This window comes from Haliaeetus leucocephalus, unplaced genomic scaffold, assembly GCF_000737465.1.
Source record: "Haliaeetus leucocephalus isolate CR32 unplaced genomic scaffold, Haliaeetus_leucocephalus-4.0 Scaffold206, whole genome shotgun sequence".
NCBI lineage: Eukaryota > Metazoa > Chordata > Aves > Accipitriformes > Accipitridae > Haliaeetus > Haliaeetus leucocephalus.
In genome coordinates, this window is record NW_010972642.1 from 4,626,285 (window position 1) to 4,652,917 (window position 26,633).

A 26,633-nucleotide genomic window follows, 5' to 3' on the forward strand; every position below is an offset into this window, starting at 1 on the left:
ACTGCCAGAACTGGGGCCCACACTGCTGCAACAGGGAGACTGTGATTGCGGTAGCAGAGGTGGGAAATGTGGAGATCAGTTCTCTCCATGCTCCTGTGCCACTCAGTACCACAAAGCTGTTTCTTGTGCTATCCACTCATTTACAGAGGCCCATACGAAACCTCTTTTTGCTCACTCTGAGTAGCAGTATGTCTGCAGAATGCGTAGCTGTTGACATGACCACAGGGTGGCAGGTGCTTTCACAAAGAAAGCAAAGGCTACGGCAGCAGTTGGGGTGCTGGGGGGACGTGCGTGTGGGTGAAGTGGCAGGGAACTCCATTTTAAAAACAAATTACTCTTTTAAGCACATGCAAAAACAAAATGCACTAAACTGTTGTAAACAGAAGGTGGAGCAGAAATCTCAAGCTTTCTCAGAAACCTCATTTTATTACTCAGAGCTCCATTAGGTGAATGACCAGGCTAGAATTTAGGATTATTCATGCCTTGCAATGTCTAGCCCTCTTCCTGTCTATCCACCAAGGCTGCCGTCTTTAAGGGCCTTCCCAGGAATCTAGAAAGAAATATGCTGACAAGATATGAAGATTGCATTTCAAAGTCTGCTGCTTTATTTCTACATCCAGGGGGAAAAGAGTCTGTTGGAGAGCCTGGTCCTCTCCCTCTGCAGTCAGCAGAACTTCCACCATTTACTGCACGGAAAACAAGGATCAGGATCCCAGGGTATAATAACAACCAAGGTGAACACAGCAAAATGTGAGTGCAAAGAGCTAGATCCACTATTGTGTTTTCAATCGGGAGTTCTGTTGTCATCAGTGGACACATTAAACACGTGAGGGCTAAGCACCTGTCTAGCAACTGGACCTGCACGACAAAGGCACTTCGTCACCTCACCCTTCCCCCACGCTGTCTGGGAGAGCTGCACGAGATCACATATTCACACTCTGCATCCAGTTAGACAACTCTTCAGGTGACCTGGTTTTTCAGAAATGCTGAGTTCAGGGGAAATCATTGTGTGTAATGCTTAAAAATAGGGACATTGGAGGCAAACCTATTAAGCACCTTTTGAACCAAGACCAAACAACACGGCTTTGTGAAACCTTTTTTCCTCATCTCCATGAAAACCAAATGCAAAGCTACGTAAAACTGGAAAGCAGATTGCAGTGTTTTGACAACCCTTAGCTTATCCTTCTGGGAGTACAGGCGTATCTAATGTAGCACCACTAATATTTCTGCAATTGATTTTTCCCTTCATTAACTCAACCAATTCTTCTTCATTCCTGGCACACTACCCTTGGACCCTGAAGGGGTCCATCAAGTGATGTAAGTATGACACATTTTTAGGGACATCATTAACAAAAGACCTGATCCATGAGGTGATGAACAACCACAAATCTCACCAGCGGTGGTGGAGGCACAAACGGAAGTCTTTGGCAAGCCATAGCAGTAAAAAAACATTTGTCTTTTGCTGAGCCCACGCACAACAAACACACTGCAACAGCCCATCAGGTCATAGCACCCTCCTACTACATCCAATTGGTCACACTATGCAAGTAGTTCCACTGTCAGCTATGAAAAACTGCTGTGCATGAACGACTGCTTGTGGGAGAGAGAGAGTTTCACTGGAGTAACAGAAAGAACAGAGAGAAAAATTAAGAGGAAAATGGGTCGCTTAATGTTTCTCTCATGTGGGTGGCTTTTTCCAGTTAAAATATAAAAATCCTCATTTTCCCCTGTGCATCACAGGAATGCAGACAGGGCTGTAAAACATAAAATGTGATCCAGCTGGAAGTCCATACCTCGGCACAGCGTTTCTCAGGCTTTTTTGGATACATGTCCCTTTCAGACCTATTCCACACTCCACCTTGTCTCCTCCCATCTAAGCACCTCTTATAAGCAGCTCTGAAACTAGTGGTGCACACTGTTGAGGAAGGTATTATGGAGGTATGCTGCATGGGAGCTGCTGGAGAAGGCACTATGTGGTTGGATGTAGAGGTTTACAGCCGGGCCACATCAGGGGATGAGGTGGAACCACAAGCCTGCAAAGATGCAAGAAACACATCAGCCAAAGCCATCACCAAGCACCAGGTGGCGACTCTTCTCCTCAAACAAACATGAAGGACCATGTGAGTTTTCAGCCAACTGGCATTTGTTTCTTTACTGCATAAGACAGCAGCTTTTTTTGGAAATGGTTTTGGCGCTTGCTGGTGCGTGTTCTTTCATTTATGTCCTGTTCTGAACAAAGATGTCAGTGTTTCAGGTAGATTCTGACCAAATATGATTAATGCTTTTTAAACTGAGAAATCAGCACCAAAATCCAAGCTCCTCTGGAATTTGAGTTCTAAGGTGGCAGAAGGGAAGGGCAGAGAAGCTAGATAAGGAACTAGAAGAAGATAGGAGATTAACTACTTTGGGGGTATCTCCTCATGTAGAAAACCCTAACAACTTCACTCTACTGCTGATCTATTGAATATAGCAAATGACAGACACACTATCAAACACAGAGTGGTGATACTTACCTTTTGCTACTATGCTAACAAGCAAAATGGTCCGCTTAAACTTGGGATGGAGCTTATACAGTAATTTCCACTGCTACCCAGTTTGCCCTCCTGCAGATTTGCACCACAGGGAGAATTTGCATGTTGTAGGCCTAATCGCAGCAATTTCAGATTAGAATTAGTCAATAGCAGAAGACTAGCCATAACAGGAGGTACTGAGCATATACATAAAATGGATTTACAGGATAATTAGTTGGGTTTTATTTTTTGTTTTTGTTCTAAGTCTGAGGCATAAGACACTGTCATTTCAAAGCAGCTTGATGTATCTATTAAAAGAATCAGTGGCACTTTCTGGAATATTTGTTAAAGCCAGGTTGGAATCCAGACTTAGATCTTGAGCAGTGGACATTGTTTACCTGGACTTCAGCAAAGCATTCAACACTGTTTCCACAACCTTCTTCTGGACAACCTGGCAAGATACAGATGGGACAGGTGGCCTGCAAGATGGGCAGGAAAATGGCCCACAGGCCCCACTCGGAGGGTGATGATCAATGGTTTTCACTCAGACTGGCAGCCTGTCACAAGCAGGGTCTCCCAGGTATTGATACTGAGCCCCACGCTGTTTAACATCTTCATAAACGGTCTGGACGATGCGACTGAAAGCACCTTCACCAAGTTTGCTGATGACACCAAACAGGGTGGTGAGGTGAACACGTCAGAAGGGACAGCCATCTTACAGAGAGACCTGGACAGGCTGGAAGAGTGGGCTACAAGAACTGTATGAAGTTTAACAAAGACAAGTGCAAAGTCCTGCACCTGGGATGACATAACCAAAGAGCCCAGTACAGGCTGGGATCTGTGTGGCTAGGGACCAGCCTTGCTGAGAGGGACCTGGGGGTCCTGGTGGACTCCAACTTCACAAGAAGCCACGTAGAGAGGACAAGGGGCAATGGGTGCGAGTTGCACCAGGAGAGGTTTCATCTCAATACAAAAAAAATTCTTACAATGAGAATGATCACTGGAACAATATCCTCAGGGTCATGTGGAGTCCCCATCGCTGGAGGTTTTCAAGATGTAATTGGACAGGGTGCAAGATAATCTCATCTAGGCTCCCTTTCCCACGAAAGGTTGGACCAGATGATCTTTTGAGCTCCCTTCGAACCTTCTACAATTCTATGATCTTATGGTTCTTGAAGTCGAATTGACTTATCTGTATTTCTGAAGACAATTAAGTATTAAGCTTAGCTGAACACATTTTTTTTTTTTTCCTGTTAAATTGAAGTTGGGAAGAGAGAAAGGAATAACTGCAGGCATCAGTTTCTTACTGTCCTATGTAGAAGACATGAAAATCGTGTCCATAAGAGATACTGCAAGTTCAAGTGGCACTAAATTAAAAACTTGGGACACACAGAAAAATCTTAAACATTGTTATAGTTATGCTTGTTAATAATTTATTAAAACATTGATATTGAAGGTCATAAGCTTCCTTTTCAGAAATAACTGTATTTACATTTCCCCCAGGGTGATACGGACCCAATATATTTTCTTTATACACCACCAATATTTATTTTTTCATGAGCATCTTCAGTAATAGCCCAGTCTGAGGTGCGAAGGCAGTACAAAGATGGTACACAGCTAGAGGAATCTGCCCTAGTAAATATCTGCAATACAACCACCACTGCTTAGTATACTGTCTGCTCGAGTAAGACTGCTGACTCGACAGAACTGCAAGGCTGTCCTTTGCAAAAGTGGGAGGGAATCGCTGAGACTTCTTCCACATCAACAATAACCACTGCGAGAACATTGCCAGGAGAACTGAAAGCCAAAGGAAGGGCAACAATACTCCTCCCATCACGGAGAACCCTGCTCATATTGGCAGTTGATGCATATGCCTAAAACTGCCTGTATTATACTAAATGTTAACAAAGTTTTGATTTTACCAACACCTTTGTGAATCATCATAGAGAAGAGAGATGTCGGCAGGCCCATCTATTTAGTCATGGAAATGACAGGAGACTTCTGCCCCAAACTGTTAGGTTCTCAGGGGTTTTTTTGGTTTGTTGGGTTTTTTTAAATCTTAACACTGACATTATTAAACACTTGTAGGCAAGTGCTGTCAAAAGCGCACAAAGATTTTCAAAAGGAGCTTCACTCACATTTAGGCACTGAAGCAAGAGCCGTACTGTTGAAGCAAACCCTGTGCTGGAACTTCCACATCCTACTGAACAAGCCCTCTTGTCGTACATTGGAGCATCTCAGCTCCTAATGAAAGCGCACAGCTGTATAAGGCCATGAAGTTCTGAGGTCCCCATTTCACAGATGGGAAAAATAAGTGACGTGCCTGTGATGAGGTGCCTATGGCAAAACTGAATGCACAACTCCTAACTTTGAATGAAGTAACAAAACCCCTAGCTTATCTTCCTAACGATTAATACTTTGCTTGCAGAATTCAATTAACTTGTTGCACTTAGAGCCATAGCTTACTGAGTCCATAATTTAAGAAAAATTGAAATGCAGAATTCCTGCACTGCAGAAAAACTGCATTGATAAATCACATATTCTAGTTAATTCCCCGAGGAAAGTCTCAAAATTATTTTTCAATCACCTTTCTTAGCAAATCAAACCCCCACAATCATATATTCTGATACTTTTGGGAAGGTAAAAAATTAAGAGGATACTTGATGTGCCTGAAATTTCAGTTCTAAGATCTACTACATAGAAACTCTGCCCAACTTCAAATGCAAAATATATTTGTACTTTTTTTCAGCTAAAAATACAAACTTCACCACCAAAACCTCTCAGCATTTTACAGGCAAATTCCAAACTTGAGCAAAATGAACCAAGATTATAGATCAGAAGTGCTGATGTGGTGATCTCACTTTCTACTTTACATACTGTACTTTAGAATGGGAAATTCAGACTTATATACTAACATGAAACCTACTTAATACTGCAAGATGAACAAGGACATTCACAGCATAGGACTGATAATAACAAAACAGTTACAATTCTTTTAGAAAAGTTAAGAGAAAAGAAAAATAAAAAACAATTTATCCATTTATATATGCAATAAAATAACCATGCATGTTTGTAATCATTATTTGCATATGTCTCTGGCTGTATCTGACATTGCCAATGTATGTTACTTAACATTAAAATGTAGTTCACCTACTATATAAACCAGCATGGGATCAGGGTCAGATCAAGCCCAGTCTGGCATCAGGGACAATTAAAATTATGAACTGTGAGGCGACACTGAGAAACAACTAAAGTTTACCTATAAATAAGAGAAGGCAAGCAGTTTTAAAATGAAGATGAATATTTGACCTTATATTACTAATAATCACTGTATAGGTACCTCAGTTATCCCCAATACTGAGATGAGGTGATGAAATAATAGTTCTCAGACTTCCTCAGAAATCTCTTATCAGCAGCCCGTCTAAAGGATTTACAGCTTCATGGAAGGTATTCCTAGCTGCTGGCTATAGAAATCACTTGAGCCAACCACATAGAAGAGAAAGCACAGAACATAAGATTTCCAGTATTAAAAGAAAGTACTTTTCAATTCAGTAGGTCTCCTAAGGCTTTCATCTGGGAAAATTAGACCTGTGAAAGTTTATTCTGCTTTGTTATTGCCCAACAAAAATTGAGTATCAGTTCCCACAATATTTCATAAAATAGAAATTTGTGTGTATGTACTTAAAAAAACATTCCTTTACAGGCACATGTTGAAGTATACAGCAAGTGCAAAAACAAAGCTCATGAGTGCTGTATCACTAACAAGCTTTTTCACGCTGACATGTTAGGGAAGGCGATGATACTGGGGCTTCCAGTACAAGACTGGGAATTTGCTTTGCTGCAGTCTTTTTCTATCAGTTACCCCTACAGACCCACTCTGCTTGGATAAGTCACATCAGTCAACGTTTTTCAAGATACACGTAAGGGGGGGGTCTGGACTGCCTACCTTAAAGCTCAATTTGAAACCATGTAAAATGCTTCTGAAATTTCCACAACTTCTGATAGGGGAGGGAGAAGAATACACACTCCTTTGGAAAAATTAGTACAAGAATATCTGAAATCAGATCCCTGAAACCCAAGGCACCCTCCAATTTTTATTATTTTTTAAAATTTATTTGGCATCTGCTTATTGCTGAGGTCCTTTTCTTGTGCAACATTGATTTTCCCCTGACCTTTCCTGACACACAGTTATTAATGTGCTATCACTGATCAGGATCATTGGCTTTTGGGAGTTTTTTTTCAGACTACATATCTGTCTGCAAATAGCCAGTCTTGCTCCTGTTGAATTTATCTAGTCTAGTGAAGCTGCTGATGCAAGCCAAAACAGGACTTATCACCAGTCTGTACAAGCGACCTAAATGATAATTGCAACTTATTCCACACCAGAACTACATCACCTTCACACCACTTGTTAAACTATCGGGCAGCACTGGCAGAGATAAAATGTCCTGCCTTTCAGGAAAGGTTGATTACTCCTTGCTATCCCTATACACGCACAGGGGTGTAGAATTGTTCCCGTTTTCCCGCACATACTTACCACAATGCACTTGCTCCACCTGTTGTCCACTTGCATTTCTGCAAGTCCATCTACAGTTGCAATTTGCCCAAGAGTAATTGCTTTGTCTTTAGGGATAGTTATGGATCTTTAAACCTGCTTGCTTACTTCTAGCATAGCCAAGTACCACTGCCTTCTGTACAGATGCTGGAAAGCACAATCAGCAGATTTTAGGAACAGCTGGAGGGCCACAGATCTGAACTAGAGAACTAGCTCAGCTTTAATCATAGTACACTAGTTACTGAGCGCCTGACAAGCATCTGCCAGAAAAGCAGGATTCACAAGGTAGCTAACTCCTCAGCAAAACATCCCCAATTTAGATTGAGATTAATAGCAAATGCACATTCCTCCTTTCCAGCACTTCTGCTAGGTTAGCACCAGGAACAAGGAAGAGAAGAAAAATGTCTGTAATTGAGAGGCAGATAGTTCCACTAAGCAGCTCTGACAGCATCAAGATCCTCCATGATATTCAGTTGTGCTGCTTGTCCTAATGGCTAGAAATTACCTACTGCTTGGCTCCTCTGAGGCCAACAGCAACCAAAACTCAAGCATTTGCTGTCACTGGGCTCACGCTGCTTTTCTGCAAGTCATAGGGTTTTTTACCTAGTTAATATGTACTAGTAATTTTCTTTCATGCAAGTGCCAGACAGAAGGTGGGGAAACAGCTCAAGCTTACATGCCATGCTGAGGGGGAGCTGGAAGGGACCCAAGGAAAAACACAACTATATTAATGAAGCATATGCTTGCAGACACACCACTTCTAATGCCAGGGTCCCATTAGGGTCACAACTGCTTTCTGGAGCCTAATAGAGTAATTGCAGTATCTATGTTGCCATCTCTGACCGAGCTGTGCGTCAGCACTCCCTCCTTTATAAAACAGCAATCAGAAGTCTTCTTCAGGCCACTTCATTGCACCAAATTCGACTTCATAGCACAACAACATCTGTAGTCTGGTATCTGCTGCCCTCCCCTGCTCCATCAGCATAATATGAAGAGCAAGAACTAGGAGCCTCTTTCCCCCTCTCCCCCTTCCTTCTGTAGAGTGGGGGACACAACATGGCTGTTGAATTCCGCTAGAATAGCCCCAAGAAGGCCTGGGAGCTAACTAAGAAGCTAATAAAGCAGTAGGAGGGAGGAGTGCTGTCATAGCCATTCTGCCCTCTGTGCAATGCTGAAGTCAATCTCCCTTCTGTATTCATCCACCCCAGAACCTCTGGCCACCATAAAACAAGGAAGAGGCAGAAACACCTGTTTGGCACAGCTCTCAAGGGGAGTTCCATCTCTCCCCAAACCCTTCCGCAGTCTCCATTTGAATCACTAGAGTCTGTTCCTACCGTAGCTCTGAGCTTTCTAGAGCAGCACTGTTATTATCGTATCTGCTTTCTTTCCTGCCCATGGGAATTTAAGGCTGAGGAGGGGTTATGGCCAGCACAAAAGACAGACAAGGCAATCGCCAAGTGCCATTTATTATGAACTTTGAGAACTGGCAGCTCTGAAACAGTGACTACAAACTCATGGAGGCAGAGCTGGATTGGTTTGGTATTCAACTAGCACTTGGACACTTTCCCTCAATACCATAGACTAAAAAGTTTCCTAAAAAAACCAAAAAAACAAAAAGTGTAAATTTTGAAAGTGTGACTAGGCAGAGTCAGTCTCTCCTCAGGCTGTGCAGACCAACCTGACCATAGCAAACTCCCTTGCACTCTAACCTTTCCTAAGAGAGAATAAAAAAAAAAAAAAAGGATGAGGGACAGAACCAAGCCAGTCTTTAGATGATCTTTTCCCAGCCTGGGAAACAGTAAACATGACTTGGGTAGAATCTGAGGCATAACTAAGGCAGAATTTAGCCAAGGGAAAGTACAAAAGGTGACTGGGGAAGGGGGGGAATACACCTTAAAATACCAATACAACTTTGAATTGGCTGGCAGCACTCCCACATTAACTGCAAAATGTTAAATATCAGTACACAAATAGCTGAGACATCTGCTCCATTCCCCACTCTCCACATGATCATAAGACCAACTTTAAAAAAAAAGTCAGTTTCTTCTGTGTGCTTTTGTTTTAAGCCATACAGTTGTCTTCCCCATTTCCACCTGAATGTTCAACTTTTTTAGGACCTTTATACTGCCTCCCACTATCCAAGGCCTTCTGCATGAAGGTCAAAGAAACAGTCCTCAGCAGGCTTGCAGTTCCTTGCACGTGTCATTTGAGTCACAACTCTGCTTGACAGCAGTGTACTTTGGAGAGTGAAGGGGTTGGCTTTGTCTCCAGAAGTTACAATTTTAAACACACCATCAAAAAGTAATGCTTATTAAAAAGAAAAGCAAGCATGGGAAACAGTGAAGATTTTAGCTCCATTGTTCTGGAACTAAATGTTTAATTTGATGTTCCTATGCAAATGCCCCCATGGTTTCAAACAGGTATATATTCCCCTCCAGCCCAATTTCTTTACATGTAAACATGAGGCAGTGTTTGCTCTAACACTATTTTTACCCAACTGACTGCATGATACGTGATCAACAACTCCTTGATGAGTTCTGAGACCCTGAAGGTCACAGTTTTATTTACCTATCAGCCCTGGAAAGGAGACAAAGGGGAAGGGAGTAGAAGGAAGAAAGACAGAAGCCAAGTTAAGTTCTACTTCAGGTGAATTTATTGAGTTACAAAGAACCTGCCAGCTCCACCATATTTACAAAGGTTTTCAAGAGGATTCTAGAGCTATTACTGCTACTGAACCACAAGTTAAAAATGCATAAACAAACCAAATGACCACATCCATAATGTCAACTGTAGAAACACCAGTTACCTTATAGGACTTCGAGGCATATTCAATCAAACATGGGGAAAATGTTTTCCAACCACTGATTTCTAGAGCCACCAGCAAGATTCTCATCTCCCTCTAATGTAGCTATGCCTGAAGATCAGGCATCCTTATGCCACTGCTGATGGAAGTTGGTTTCTGTTCTTCAACATACATGTTTTATCAATCAGGAATTTAATTAGAAGGTTATTCAGAATCAAGCATTACAAGGTGTTAAAATAATCTTAAAGAGCACAATGAAATCCCCAGTTGGTTCCATATGATACTTTTGCAAGGTGGTATTGCTGCCAGACACACACATAAAATCCTTTGGAGTCACAACCAAAGCAAATGAAGTCAAACTTCCCAGGGCATTGTCACTATTCATGTCTCAAGCAGCACTGTAGAAACAGTGCCACCTGAAAACATCACACTGCTTTTCTTACTGTCCATGACTCTCCGAAAGGTTGTTTTCAGTCAATTTCATCCATTCAGCTGCAAGAAGAAATATTAATGCTCTCTACATTCACTTATCCACCTTTCCATTCCTCACTCCATCCTGAGAAGAGATCATGAATTTGCTAGGAGAATACTCCAGCTGCATCTCAAGTCCTGAAGAAGTTCCACGTTACAATGCCACAATACCAAAGGGATATTGACACTGTTAGCCAAGGCCTGTAAGCCACACATCTGGATGCATGCAGTTCCCACTGACAACAGGTGGCTCTGCTTGCCTTGTTAATAACTCTACAGTAGTTTTTTTACTTGCTACTGAACTTCACACATTATTGAATGTTTGGGGAAGAATCTAATCACTTGAGTGCCAGTGGCCCTTCTCAGGGCATTGACAGGTGAACATTTGCTGATCAACAATCTAACTCCATAACACTGACTTACAAAGTATCAACTAAGATTCAGAGTTACTCTATGCACAGAAAACTAAAAACCCAGAAAGGAGTAAGTCAGTGTCAAATAGAGTAGCAGGGAAGCTGCTAATAATATTTCAGAGGAAAAACACTGAAATATTCTTGCCTGTACAAAGCAAGAGGAAACCTACCAGCTTTATGTTTCAAAGAGAAACATTCTAACTTTGTTCCTACTGCAAGGGCTACAAAAACAAAACCAAAGAGAAGCCCAAGCATCATTCATGCAAGACAAACTACCATCTAGCAAGAGGTCTTTTATGGAGTATGTGCTACACTAGTGTGAGCTGGCATCAGATCTGGAAAGGCTACCTCCATATAGCAGGGACACTGCCAGAGCCACACCACACTGTCACATTGCTCTCCTCAAAGGAAAAAGACATCCTTTCACACTTTATAAAATGAGCTACAGAGCTGCTCACTGCAAGGATGCAGCTACTCTAGGATTTTAAAAGTTTATACTATCATCATACCAAGGAAATTCTCATCAACTTCTCTTGAGATTTGTAGCTGGGCCACACTGAGAACACATTCAGCTCAAACAGTAATACACAAGTGCCGCTCATGTTGGTAACTGAGGTCAGAATCCAGATGCTCAACTGCTGAGACACTGGGTCAAATCTAAATTTAAGTAAGTTCCACATTGGCAAGTAAGATTAGAGCACATCTTCAAAAGTGGAACTATCCTGATGCTTGTGTACATAAAGAGAACAAACTGCCATACATGCTACACTACACTCAACCACAGTATGAACTGTTCAATTTTAGTGCTGAACACAACAGCAAGGCCACACTCAGCAGGAATCAAGCTGTGATTGTGAGGAGAGTTTTACAGGAGAACGCTTTCAGGCCTGGCTGAATATCCTTCCCTACCAGTGTGATGGCTGAATGAGCTGCACCTAGTAACATATCTTACATGCTTTACGCATCTCTTCCAGCCCTCCAGAGAAATTGATACAGAGAATGCCACAGTAATACTGCCGTGGAACACATTTATCAAGAAATCTTTGCAACTCAGAAAAGCATAGAGGGGGATTTTCCTATATCCAGTTTTATTGAGGTAAGCAGGAATTATTCTAACAACTTGGCTAAGAGATGATCAAACCTCTAGTACATGTTTAAGTGTTTCAAAGCTGTTCAGGTCACTCGCTAAGAGCAAAGTGATAATTTAAACATTGAGCAGGAAACCTTTGTGCTTAGTTTGTGGACTAAAGTCTGAGTTAAATCCTATTATTGCAAGCCAGAAAAATGCAGTCATGCTAGGCTTCGCAAAGATGGTGGAGGAAAGGGGATTCCTTCTAGATTCCTTAAAAATTAGAATATAGTGTAACAAAAGACAACTACAGTAACTATAATAGTCTGAACATCTCTACAAAATTCTCCTCTGGACCACAAACTGGCCTTGGAAGTCTCAAAATAACAAAGGCAAAGAGTTGTAGAGCTGAAAGTTTTCTGAAAGACTGAAGGAACTCCATCCAGAACAAACTGTCATGGCCATTGACACAGAATAATGATACAACGCTGTTACCTGGTGCCATTTTATCAATGAGGAAGTTCTAGTGCCTATAACAACCTGGACTTAATTAGTTCTGCAAGCTGGTGCTTTTCCCCTTAACAGATCAGGACTGATTATTGGTAGACACCTTTATTCCCTTTATTCTGTACTGGGCCACCCTCAATTCTAGATCTGGGGCAGACTGCCCTGCGAGTTTCCATTACCTGAACAATCTCTTGATTTCTTTTTTCAGTATCTGTAACCTCATGCTGAGATTTAAATTCCAGTTTTTGAAAGGCAGAGGGTTAATCTACCTACCTGAGACAACAACTGTCCCTTCCAATTATTTAGTGCTTGAAATTGAGACTTTCACACAGTGCAGCCTAGCGGTCATACATCAATCATCACTTATTACCACACTTTGAAAACAGCTGTTAGTGGGATTTTACTTCTCAGCAGATTTTACTTTCCCTTGATCTTCCACTTTTTTGATGGCAGCTTGGATAGCTTCTTGATCACCCAGAAATCGGTGAGGGCCCAGAGGGTGCAGATTCTCATCAAGTTCAAGAAGTATGGGCACACCAGTGGGGAGAGTAACATTCATGATGTCCTTGTCAGATATGCCTGCCAAAGAAAAAAAAAAAACAAAAAACAAACAAAAAAAACAGTTGCATCTAATGAACAGCTTCCTAATTGTCTGCCTAGCTCACCCTTATTTCTGAGATTATCTAGTCTTAAAACAGTCAATGACATGTTCCAGCCTCCACCAACACAACCAGCTACCCAAGGGTCAATTCCCAGCTAGACCACAGCTCAGTTAGTACTTTAGGAACAGCTAAAGGAGGGAATTCCCATCAAGACGAAAACAGTTTCTTCATTTTTCAATCTACACATGTAAAATAAACAGGAAGAGATTGCCCTGGAGACTATACCTTTCCTTTAATACAGGACATTAAGGACAATACATTCTCCTCCATATCTTCCCAACTTATGCATCACAAAAGAGGATTAGAGTCCACATGTGCTGCTCCAAGATGAAACAACTTCTGCTGAGCAATGAATACAAACAGCCTCTTTAAAAAGGCAGGATACCAAGGTTAATTTTTCTCCTAAATTCTCTATGCAAAGCTTCTCACACAAGCCATCTTAAAAATTAGTATTTAATTCTTCCAGCGTAAAGATCACTGTTTGCCCACATCTGATTTCTGAAAAGCAAGTTTATAGCATCCAGCCTACGGTACTGTTCTCAGAATTACTAGATACAGGATATTAATTTCCACTTTCAAATGAGGGAGAGGTGAAGAAAAAAGGGAGGAAAAGTCAACTTATGCAACTCGGAGCATCTTCCTGTATTTGTTCCCTTCACTAAAATAACATGGGGAGAAAATTTATTTTAATTAGCTGTGCTTAAAAGAAATATTCTGGGCCCTAATCTCAATGAAATCACTGGTTATTTTTACATCACACACACACAAGCGTCCAAAGCATCCAAGTGAATTTTGAGACCAAACCTCCTAGTAAAGTTTCCACACAAGATCTAAATAGTTGCATTAAGAAGCAATGACTGCAAAGACATTATTCCTCAAAAATTTCAGGCAAAAGAGAGCTTGTGTCATTGGGAATGTATTTCTTTTTTCTCCCCTTTTCTCTTTTTCTTCTAAAAAGAAGCACTGAGGTCACAGCAGCAGCCTGATGTTGTAAAGCAGGAAAACTTTAAGTAATTAATGCTTAGAAAATGCACACAATCAAGCTTCTAAAACGATGACACCATATAAACTAGACCAAGGTGCATCAAGAAAACATCCTCTTGAGCAGCTGACAAAACAGATGGTTCACATAACATATGGGTGCAAATTTACCAGAGATTTTCACATTAAGTAGAAAAGCAGAGCCAAGATATTAACAGGAAAACCCACAAAGTCAAGCCACTCAGTAACAGTGGGACAACAACAGGTCAGAAAAAACAGAACTAATCATGAGGTGAGAATCATTTTATGCCCCTGCCCAGAAGCTACACAAACAAGGATTACCTTTGCAGTGACCTATTCTTGTTTTGATTAGGCTAAGTACTTAGTTCAACTGTAGATTAGCCCAAAGTTTCAGAAGGGCATGGAGCACAAGAAACAAACCCTTGCAAGAAGCTTACACCTTGTTACACATTGTGCCATCAGTCCATTAAAAAAAAAAGTTACACTCTGCCAGTTTAAGCAATCCCTGTATACAAGGAATAAATCACCTGTTGTAGGCAGCAGAATCACAGACCTACACAGAAAAGCACTCAAGGAGCATCTAAAGTTTTAAAACAGCACCAAAATCAATGGGAAAAGTACTGAGTCCATTTACTAGGCACAAGCACAATTCTCAAGGACTTTGGTTTGCAAAACAAGTAGCCAAGCTGCCTGAGCTCTTATTTCAAGGATTCTTAAACATGCTAGATTTTAACAACATACACATCACCATGTATCCACAGAGAATCTGGCCCTAGAAGTGTTCTGCCCACCTCTCAAATTCAGTCTCCCAGACTAAACCATTCAGATATACACAAAGCAGATGAAGTCGTGCAGGAGAATTTAGGCAAACCACACAATGTGGTCAGCAGCCAGGATATTTAAAGGTTTCCTCTAAAGACGGACTAAACAAAACTAGCTGTAGATACATGGATTCAGAAGTGCATTTTACTGTTTTTACAGAACACAAGGTGACCACACAAATGTCAACTAGTGTTGATTTACAAAGCAAAACAGTGCAGACCAGGATAAACAAGCTGCAGCAAGCATGTTGGCTTTTTCCTCAGGATTTTTTCCTCATATGGAAGTATTGCCTCACAGCCAGAATGCTGGAATTGCAAGTTGAAGTCAGACAAAAATCCTAAAGAAACAATAGTATCCTGTTGCTTTATTTCAATACTGTTACTGTATTTGTATAGTATTTCTCTTCTTCAGGAAGCAAGATGCTGATCAGGCTTGTCACACAGGCACTTCAGTTGCAGGCAAAATGCACACAGAAAACTCCCCACCCACCAGGCTAGGAGGACAGTAAAGAGACCACATCTTATACTCCAGCCATTACAAGCACAAGCTAACTGCTATCCAGTTACTTCATGTGCTGTAACTATAGCCAAGTGACCTTTTCTTGCACTTCATCTGAGCTGGCCTGTCACAACCCCATCCTATTTCACAGGGAAGAAGGGTGAATTCAGGGCAAGGACTCAACTGCTGACTACAAGGTGCAATGGGAAATAAGATCATTGAAGAAGCCACACTCTTCCCTCCAGTATAATACTAAAGCCTGGGTCTCAGCACTACTGAAGGGTACTGTGTTGCTGGAAGCAGTCTTTCCCTAAGCTTTAAAACTAAGGTCCTAGCTACTTACAGCCACAAGAACCCACAGACATTACTGAAGTACTTGGAATGTCTTCTTCACCCCAGATAAAATGCTGACTGCACAGCTACATTCCTCAAGTGGACATCTCCTATGTTCTCTCTCATGAGCACCTGTTAAACATTGTTCCTTAATAGCAGCTGTATAGCAGGAAGCAGGTACATGAACATTTTAAGAATTTGGTGCAGAACTTATTACCAAAAAAAAAATCTTTCCAAATCACATTTGGAATTCTTTCCCAGCTCGCTTATGCTCCATTTAAGTGAACTGGGTGATCAAACACGCAGAGACCAGTAATATCTCTGTGCAAGCTTAAGAATTCACCTTTACTTGGTAGCCCATGAAGTGCTTTGAAATACTTGCACTCTGGAAAGTCCTACAGAGGCAAACCCCCTTGGGCTTGATTTTGAGCACCTACAGCCAACTTCTACAAGGGCTTGCTCAGCTTCTCCCTCCCTCTCACCTGTTACCAAGTTCCTTCCTTCTACTCTTATGGTCAGAGCAACACAAAAAACACAACAGCTATTGAGAATAGCTACACCCCTCCCTTCCCTGCATGTCAACTACACTTGAGGCCAGATGATTCATCCAACAAAACACACAAGATCATATGCATAAATTCAGCCACAATGGGCTTGTTCTAGAACTGGTGCTTTGTAATTGAGATCCAGATCAGGTCATAGCATCCTTCCCACAAGCTTAATGAAAATACTGAAGCTTTAGCCTAATAAGTTAAATATTCAGGGCCAGATTCTCCCCTCCCTGCAGGCTGGCAGAGGACCTAGCTTCAGTAGGGTAGAGGAAGGAAATGGGCACAGTGTTAAAATCTGGCTATTAATCTTTACAGAATGTTAGCTCACTGTGCAGATTTGAAGGACAGAATGAATAAGATGGGTGAGCTACAACCATGGCTGCAGCCTATTACCCACATCTGTTTCACCTTTACGTCTGCCAAGATTTTCTATGTCTGTATTCGGTTTGCATGGCAAGGTTTTGGCAGCAGGTGGCTACAGGGGTGGCTTCTGTGAGAAGCTGCTGGAAGCTTCCCCTGTGTCCGACAGAGCCAATGCCAGCCGGCTCCGAGACGGACCTGCCACTGGCCAAGGCTGAGCCCATCAGCAGCAGTGGTAGCGCCTCTGGGATAATGCATTTAAGGAGGGGAACCCAAACTGCTGCACAGCAGCCATGAGAGGAGTCAGAATGAGAGCAACAACCCTGCAGACACCAAGGTCAGTGAAGGAGGGGGAGGAGGTACTCCAAGTGCCAGAGCAGAGATTCCCCTGCAGCCCGTGGGGAAGACCATGGTGAGGCAGGCTGTCCCCCTGCAGCCCAGGGAGGTCCACGGTGGAGCAGATCTCCACCTGCAGGCCGTGGAGGACCCCATGCCAGAGCAGGTGGCTGCACCTGAAGGAGGCTGTGACCCCATGAAGAGCCCATGCTGGAGCAGGCTCCTGGCAGGACCTGTGAACCCATAAAGAAAGGAGCTCACACTGGAGCAGGTTTGCTGGCAGGACTTGTGACCCTGTGGGGAACCCACACTGGAACAGTCTGTGCCTGAAGGACTGCAGCCTGTGGAAAGGTCCCATGCTGGAGCAGTTCATGAAGAAGTGCAGCCCATGGGAAGGACTCACACTAGAGAAGTTCATGGAGGACTGTCAACCATGGGAGGGACCAACCCCACACTGGAACAGGGGAAGAGAGCGAGGAGGAAGGAGCAGCAGACACATTGTGTAATGAACTGACTGCAACCCCCATTCCTCATCCCCTTGCACCACTTGGGGGGAGGAGGTAGAGAAATCAGGGGTGAAGTTGAACCCAGGAAAAAAGGGAGAGGTGAGGGGGAAGGTGTCCCACATTGGATATCAAAAATAACTGTAGTGGGTTGACCTTGGTTGGACACCACATGCCCACCAAGCTATTCTATGATTCCCCTCCTCAGGGCAGCAGGGGGAGAAAATAAGATGGAAAAAACCACATAGGTCAAGATAAAGGTAGTTCAATAAAGCACAAGGCAAAGGCCACACATGGAAGCAAAGGAAAACAGAAGATTTATTGTCTACTTCCCATCAGCAGGTGACATCCAGCCACTTCCCAGGAAGTAGGACTTCAGTATGCACAGCAGCTGCTCCAGAAGACAGACATCATAATAATGAATGCCGCCCCACCTTAGCTTTTATTGCTGAGCAGATGTCATATCATACAGAATATCCTTTTGGTCAGCTGGAGTCAGCTGTCCTGGCTATGTCCCTTCCCAAAATCTTGCCTACCCCCAGCCTACTGGGGGAGGATGTGGGAGAAACAGCCTTGATGTGTGAGCACTGCTCAGCAGCAGCCAAACCACTGGTGTTATCAACACCTTTCTAGCTACTACTACAAAGCACACACTATGAGGGCTGCTATGGGGAAAATTAACTCCATCTCAGCCAGACCCAACAAAATGGCATTACATGAACAGTTCCTGATCACAGTCTGACTTTGACTGTGGTCATTACTGAGGCCATCCCAATATGAGACAGTGTCAGAAAGCAAACCATGAATTTATCATATTCCCATTTATTAGAGAAGTCCAGCCTGCCTTAAACTCCTCAGGCAGTCCCAAGATTAAATAGGCTGAAAGAGGCATGAGACTTGCTACTACCAGCACTAGCTGTCAGCTATGGCATCAGGTGAGAAAGTCCCAGAAGTCTTGAGTAGAGACCCAGGCTGCACTACCACCACCAGGAACTCAAGGCAACACTGTGACAAATTGAGTTCTCTGAGCATGCAACTCTGGAACCTACCAGCATACATACTGCCCTTGGACAGAGCTCTGACAAAAGGTTTCCATCTCTGGCTGAAGCACTATTGATAATCCCTCAAGCCTAAGTTCGTGAAAACCAGTCACTAACAACTCATGTCTGAAACCTTTGCCCCAGCTGCAAGTCCTGGTCAGGCTGTTCCAGCCCTTTTGCACTATCATCAGGCACTTGCCACCCCCTTCCCTGTACCAATTCAAACCACCAACATGACAGAAAACTACCCACTCCTTGCTGTTTCTTGCCAGTTTACAGGCAAAGTTAACTTGCACAAAGGCCCAACAAGCTCACAAGAAATAAGCGGCAGAAGGACAGAGCAAAGACCAGGATGAATGACAGAGTGCAAGACCACCTCATTTCAGCAGCAATGAGTTGTTAGATCTCAAACTGCTTTCTGTAACTGCCCTCAGATGTGACAGTCACATAAGTAGTATTTCCTTAAGAAGGTCAAGCAGCAAAATCAGTAAAATAATCTTATTAGGTAGTTCTCAACACACAATCCACACCAAACTCAGTGTGTAGCTCCAGCATGTAAACTACTCAAATACTGGAACTGCACAAGTATCACACTCACAGTAATGCAAAAAAGTAAAATCTCTGAGGGCTCTGCTACCCCTGCTCACCCACTGGTGAGACCAGCATCAAGCCTTCCCAGTCACCACATTCTGCCTGCAAGCCTGGTTCCAGAGCTCTGTCCCAGCTCTGTGACCACAACCAGTCAAGCCCAATGGGTGCAACATCTGCATCTTTCTTCAAGAAAGCAGCTAACTCCTCCCCTCCATTTTTCACCCTGAGCATGACAAGGCTCAGTGACCACCACACTGTATCTGAGAGATGGCTGCCTTTCAACAGGGAGAAAATCCTAGAATCAGGCCTTCCACAAGACCCTGTCTTGAGTACTTAACACCAGTCCTCAGGGTTAAATGGTCAGGAAGGAAGAAAGCAGTTGAGACAGCCCATCAATCCTTTTGCCAGTCATCTGGAAAATTAGTCCATTAGACTTGGTCTCCAATTAGTACGTCAACAGAAACAGGGCAAGCTGGTCACAACTACTACACTAACGTTGTCTTCACAATGGGACACTGCTGAAGGTCTCAATCTGAACTATCAGTTATTAGATAAAAGAGCAAACTATTCCTCCTTCAAAGAATTGACAAAATCACCTGTAAATAGACCCTGTGCACCTAGGATGCTTATTTAGCAGATGTTAGCAACTGATGCTTTCATAATCAATAAGATGTTTCAGCATCCAAAGTAAAACCTATCCAACAAGTCTGATATTGTTACTTTAGATACCTTCCTCATTAACATCTTGTTGCCATTGCTTTTTCAATGCATCAGAGAGGGTATACCATGAAAGAAAAAATATGGCCCGTTTAAAGACCTGAGTTACAGGTCATGGTCCATACCAATAGGTGTCACACAACAAAACAGTTGCTCATTTATGACAAGACACTTCCACAAGCAAGCACAAGACTGCTGTTAAAGAGCCTTTCCAACCCTAACAACATGTAATGAAAACTGTCCTCTTGCTCTGCCAATTTTTAGTTGTGCCAATGATTCCTAGCATCATCACATACATCACCTGAAGATGATGCAAAGAATAAGTGCTCTAAAAGGACTGGACAAGCTCAGTTACAAAGACTTCAAAAATTGATGCCAACATTGTATCTTTGACAGGATTGCACAAAACAGCCACACTTAGTGGCATTTGTAAAATTCATAGGGATTACCTAGGAGAAGGAACACAGTCCAGCATCCCCCCAGACACCAACAGCTCACAGCACCAAGATATTCAGCAGCACCCGCTGGGAGAAATGTCACTCAGCCCACTGGGACAGAAAAGGAAGCTCTCAGAGAAACTGGTGTTTCTCATCTCCACATGCACACAAGAGTATGGTCCAGTTTGTGTTAAACACTGTTTTCAGAAAGACTGCTGGGGTTTCACTTTTTAAGTCCTCACATGCAATACATGACAGATCCTACAGGCATTTCCGATACCTTAATGAGGTCCACTCTGAGCAGTTAGAAAACAAGAACAAAATCCAAACCCACAATCAAAGCCTTGTTAGCCTGACGTTCTTCTGCTCTGATGATTTTTGTGTGCAAGTAGAAAGCAGATCCACATTTCAAGCTCTTCACAGGTCACTTGTAACAAGAAAAATATTCAGATTCAGTGAACTGCTGGCCTGTTTCAAATAAAACCACCTCCTTGAAATAGTAACTTCAAGGATACTCTTAAGTCTTTCAGAAAAGACATTAAATTCCACACTGAAACAATTAGAATTGTTTCATCAGATCAAACTGAAAACATTCATATCTACTGCCATTTAAAGTTTCCAAGCTACATCTTCCACGATTAAGTTATCGCTATGACTAAGTCATCTACACAGTCATGTAGGATTGCTGCTTGAGGCATTTGGAGCCTGATTTTCTAAATGCCAAAAAACATGGCTCCAGCTAAGATAGAGGGGCCTAGAAACTTCCACTCAGGTGCAGGACACACTAAGCTTGTAAAAAAAAAAGTCCACAAAAACAAAGCCCACCTCACAGTGGGTGCTATAAATACAGTAGACTGACAAACTTTAAGCACTGCTGAATCAGCTCACAACTCACAACCTTTCAGGACAGAAAGGGAGAGACAGCAATACAGACAAGGAACCTCTTGGATCCAGCTAGATATAGGCTGGAGCTCTGAAAAAAAAAAAGCAGGTTGCAATAGCAAGGGTCTTAAAGCTCTGTTCATGTTACCCTTCAGGCCAGCTCTGCAGCAATCCAAATCTCCACCACATAAAGGGCAAAAGAGCCAGAATGTATCTGGCAATTGCTCCTGTGTGGGAACTGGGGTAGCTGATGGACAGTCCTCAGTCAACAGAACTAGATCCTCTGCCAAGGATTCCTCACATTTCTCTACGCAAGCACGTGCTGGGAGGAACAACATAGTGTAGGACAGACAAGAGGCAGTTCTATTCTACTTTGATTGAGTGTGGGCAGCCCTTGAAGAGTTATACCTAACAGATTGTCCCAAACAAAGGTTTGCAGCTGCTCTAATTTACACTGTTCTCTCTGATCTCAGTGCAACAAGGAATCCAGCCATACTAACTTTAAAGTAACCTTTAGCAGTCACTGATGCTGTTAGCTCTAGCCTTGGTGCATGCCTACACAGGTGGCCCAGGGCTTCTGCTGAAGCTGTGGTCAGCTTGCAGCATTTCACCCCCAAAGGCTTTGGCCAGCATGGTTTCATGAAACTGGTTCAGTTCCTATCAGTTATTTTACATAGCGTGGACAGCCACCTTTACCACATCAGTGGAACTGGCTGAACCAGCCTTCCTCCTTCATCCAAGCAGTGATCTGTACCCCAGAATTCACAGCCTCTATAGTTCCAGAAGCCAGCTGTACATGCTTATTCCCTGGGCTTCTGTCTCCTGCTAAAACATCAGCTGTCCTGACTGTTCTAGCATGCCTGAATGCAGAAAGTGCTCAGCAGAGTCAGAGCTGTAGAGGCACACACCAGAAGGTTTTATAACTAAAAAAATTGAGTGGACACAATCCAGTCTGTGCATACTTTAACTACAACTCTAGTAGGCTGCATTCATACATTTATGTATAATTACTAAATTCTACTTTACCAACAGACAAAGAAGTTAATATAGTCCCTCTTCCAGTTTAGGATGACCTAAACTAGAAGCAGTGTCATTAAAAAGAGGCGGGGTGGGGGGAAATCTAGCAATTACTTAAAAGATAAATCACATCCTTTTCAAGTCCCAAGTAAATAACCAACCTTATGCTAAGCTACCAACTTAACTGTTTATTGGTTGGCATTTTCTATATTGGGAAATACAGTATTTGCATAAGCTTTAGCAAGTACCTACTCTCCACAGAACTCCCTGTCACAGCAGCTTTTTTAAGTAAATAATTATCAGGACTGAAGCCTCAAAAGTGACCCACCACAGTAACAGTCAAGAATGTCTTCCACAACCCAAGACAAGCACTTTATTCTGCTGTGTTATGGCAACACTTGTTTAATGAACAGATTATAATGTCAACCCTTCTGAAAAAGCAGCTGAATAAATCCAAAAATAGTTAAAGCCTGAAGAGTTTTTGTCTACCTAGACCAACCACAAAGTTAGTTTGAATACAGTAGTTTAAAATGAGCAGCAAGAAACAAGGTGAAAGCATCTAGCTCTTTTCTTAACTACATTAATCCAACTAATAATTCTCTCCCCCTTCCACATCCCCCAGTTTGATTCCTGTTCTAATAGGCCAACTTTTTACTTTCTCCTTCAAGACCACAGACATTAAGTGTAACATTGCCCCGGTAAGTAACATACACTACAGAACAAGATATAAAGCTCTAGGCAGTTGAGTAAGGAGAAGAGGGGAAGGCTAAAAGAAAGACCCTTACCTTCCACATGCTTCAGCAATGCTCTGCTGCTGTTACCATGAGCAGAGATAAGGATCATTTTGCCACTTTTCAGTTCTGGCACTATCTTTTCATTCCAATAGGGAAGGAGTCTTTCAAGCACATCTTTTAGACTTTCGGCCTTTGGGAGATTATCCTGAGAGACGTCACAGCATTTATACCGGCGATCATTGTATATCTCTTCATAATAAGGATGAGATTCAGTTATGGGAGGTGGGGTAACATCATAGCTTCTCCTCCATATTTTCACTTGCTCCTCCCCATGATTCAGAGCCATTTCTGCTCTGTTGAGACCAATCAGTGCACCATAGTGACGTTCATTCAGTCGCCAGGAACTCTGAATGGGGACCCACTCTTGGCCCATCTCTTCCAGGACAAGCCATGCAGTCTGGATGGAGCGGCTGAGCACAGAGGTGAAGACAAGGTCAAACTCAAAGCCCAGCGCTTTGAGGTGTTTGCCACAGTTCTGAGCTTCCTTTATCCCATCACTGCTCAGCTTCTGGTCCACCCAACTGCAGAAGCGATTCTCCTTGTTCCAGGCTCCTTCCCCATGTCTTAAGAGAACAAGCCTGTACTTAGCCATTTTGGTTGCAGCTTAGCACAGATGACAACTGGTCTGACATCTAATAATGATGCATCTGGACAGAGACATGAGACAGATATATCAAACATCCCATAGATAATGCATTACAAGTAGTAATATGGCAGCAAAGAGTAGACAACTATCAGAATCAAAACAACCAAAGACACAAGCGTCTGCTGAGTGTGTTTTTACCCTTGAGGTCTCCTGGCTTTGAATTCCTTCCCACCCTCATGTGGCAGGAAAAGCACCATCCTCCACCCAGCTTGATTCAACTAGCCAACTTAACCAACTGATTAGTAGCAGATTTGTACAAGCTGTTCCTGCCTACAGATATCCCTCAAGTGCTTAAACAGAGCCTCACTCAACATCAGAGTCTCTCAACTAGCAAAGCAGATCTCACTTTCACTAGTGAGCTGCTTAGAGGCAAGACGTGGAGCCCAAGCTCATAAGAGCTGCCCAGACCCACACAGGCTCCAAGGGAATTCAGGCACAGACAGTAGGTGTGATCCTCGGCCACAGCAACTGGAGAGGAGGCCCACAGAATTGGAACTGGCAATACACAGAACCTTATTAGCTTTCCTCAAAGGAAATGTCACCATAATCGTGCTCTGCATAACTTGTTTCTTCCCATCCCCATCCTGTCCTGCTAATTATGCCAGTCTCTGCTTGATTTCTTCCCCAGGCCAACTCCTCCATTCCTACACACTCAAGTGCAACAACACAGCTACTCCAGGATGCAATGCACAACTAGCAAGTTCTCATTTGACTGAATCAAGAACTGATCTCAGATTATTCCATCCCCGTCCTGACTTTCAAGTATATATTTGTTTTTGTCTTGTGCCTATGAATTACAACACCAGATTCTCAGGCACCAGAATTAATGTTTCTACTTTTACAGTGGGCACAAATGGCATATTTGCTGTCCTCATTAAATGACAGACAGCTACACACTCGTAAGGTCAAACTGCACCTTTCTCTGCTCCTGTTGACGAAGCAACACCACTTCCAGATTGTCTTCAATGAGAGATGGATTTTGACCACTCACCCAAGCTTTTGCAATGTGGTCAAATATCTTTTATCAGATTGCATGATGCCTGAAAGGTCTAACACAGCAACTCTGAAAGCCCCACCTGATCACTCTGACTTGAGATGTCACAGACAAGATAGCAATGGACAAAGAAGGGGCAAAAAATATAAAAACACAACTCCCTGCACTGGGAAGACTGCTGTATACTCAAATGAACATTAAGTGCTCTCAAAACCACAGACAGTGGGAGACTGAGGTCTGATTTCTGCACACCCAACTTTGGACTAGATTTCTGTAAGAGACATGCTTATGAGAGCTCCCATCATCTCAAATCAGTTGGAGCTGCTTCAGTCACACTCCAGGAATCTCAAATTCAGGCCCACTGTGACCCTGAATTAGTTCAGTAGCGTGGGTTAGGCCCATGCACTCTGGGTTTTGGGAGACACCCAGCACAGTATCAGCATGCATTTTTACCAGCCTTTCAAAAAGTGGATAGAAAGGTTGAATTCATTAACAGCCTCAGTAATTTGATCTTGACTGCAACAGCAGCTTAGTTCTCCTTTACTCCCACAGAATACAGTCTACATCACACAAGGACACTACACAATACCTCCCCAGCTCTAACTTCTGGCTACTGGTACAGCTCAGGATTAAGAAGCCTTTGAGGACTGACAGATTTTTAAAGAATATCAGGAGATATGGTCTGACACACAATAGACAGTTGGCAAATACAAGGGAAAGCCTTCTGTGATGTCATGTAAAGGAGGCCTGACTTTTGTGTATGACAAGGAGCACCTGAGACAAAATCCCTCACATGTTCCACTTTTTCCACTCACAATCATCAGTTGCACATTAAGGAAAGAAATCAGCTATGGTTAGGATTCAGGTGTCATGTCACATCAGGTACAATACTAAACTATACCCTTTAAGATCCCATGTTTATAACAAAAAGGAATATCAGATAGCATTTCCTTTTAACAGCAGGGTGAACTTTCTCCAACATCCCACAGATACGATTAAAAATTACAGTGTGTGCACAGCACAAACTACCACACAAAACATGCCCCATAAAAAAACTCTTATCTCTGCAGATACCTCATTGTTCAGATTAATTGACTGTATTATCCACAAGGAGAAATTGCATAATTTAAAGAATCAAATTAAGACTTGATACCAAAAAAAACAAGACCCAACAATAGAGGAGATGCACCTGTTTCCACAAGTTCTTATTTGGGTACTTTTGGCCAAAACAATAAAAAACTCAATTAATATAACAAAAAACCTGAAGACCTAGGATCATCTGGGGACCATAAACTCCAGTTCAGTTATATAAAAGATTAGGCAGAATCACCAAACAAATTTAGAAAGGACTAGCAGTCACAGGGTTGCTTAAATATCAGTGTGCTTATGGAATCATTTAAGCTAAAAAGCCTTAGAGCAACACATGGAAATAATCCTACCCACCTTTCCTATGGCACAGGAACAACCTACACAAATCCCAGCACAGACTCAAGAGCTGCTTTATGCAGAGGCCACCACACACTCTTGGCTAGTTACCTGCAGGAAAAGAATAAACAGCAAGTGCTCACACAGAAACCGCAAGTGCAAATGGTTACGCCAACCATCATTTGCTCTCAGAGCTGTAAGAAAATAGAGCACACACCCCTTGGATGGGCTGGGAAAGCTACCAATTTCCTTCTCCCAAAAAGATGTAAATGCGCAGTTCCTCCGTTACCAACAAGGGAAAGTTTCTTGTCTCCCAGGTGCCCCGGGATATCATTTGCTCCCCAAGATTTGTTTAGACTGCAATTACCATAGCTTTAGTGCACAGAAATCTACCAAAACCTCTGGGAGGATACAGACAGCAGACCTGGACTCAGCACAGAACAGAAACACAGAGCCCCAGCTCATCAGAGCAGAACAGAGCAAGGTGCTCAGGATAACATCATCATCGGCAGAGCTTTTAGCCAAGCACACTTTTAAGGTGCAACTGCCAGAGGCGGTCATTTCCAGGACGCCTCCCTCCAAGCAGCACAAGCTCACCTGCTCCACACACACACGAGGTGCCTCACAGCTACTGCCCCCTCGGCAAGCCACCGCCTGCCCCGGGCCCCCACACCACCGTCCTTCCCCTCAGGGGA

The 26,633-nt window shown here is 42.8% G+C and overlaps 1 protein-coding gene across 1 annotated transcript in view; it reads right to left on the reverse strand.

The window, feature by feature from the left end:
- Positions 1–9,763: 9,763 nt before the first annotated feature.
- The window catches only part of BPGM (2,3-bisphosphoglycerate mutase), a 38,594-nt gene continuing 21,724 nt past the window's right edge, over positions 9,764–26,633 (reverse strand). Inside the window, exons 2-4 of the mRNA XM_010566132.1 lie at positions 25,957–26,049; positions 22,865–23,520; positions 9,764–12,907 (exon numbers count right to left, since the gene is read on the reverse strand). Coding sequence (XP_010564434.1) covers positions 12,729–12,907; positions 22,865–23,465 — 780 coding nt within the window. The 5' untranslated portion in view covers positions 23,466–23,520; positions 25,957–26,049 and the 3' untranslated portion in view covers positions 9,764–12,728. The remainder of the gene's footprint in view (positions 12,908–22,864; positions 23,521–25,956; positions 26,050–26,633) is intronic.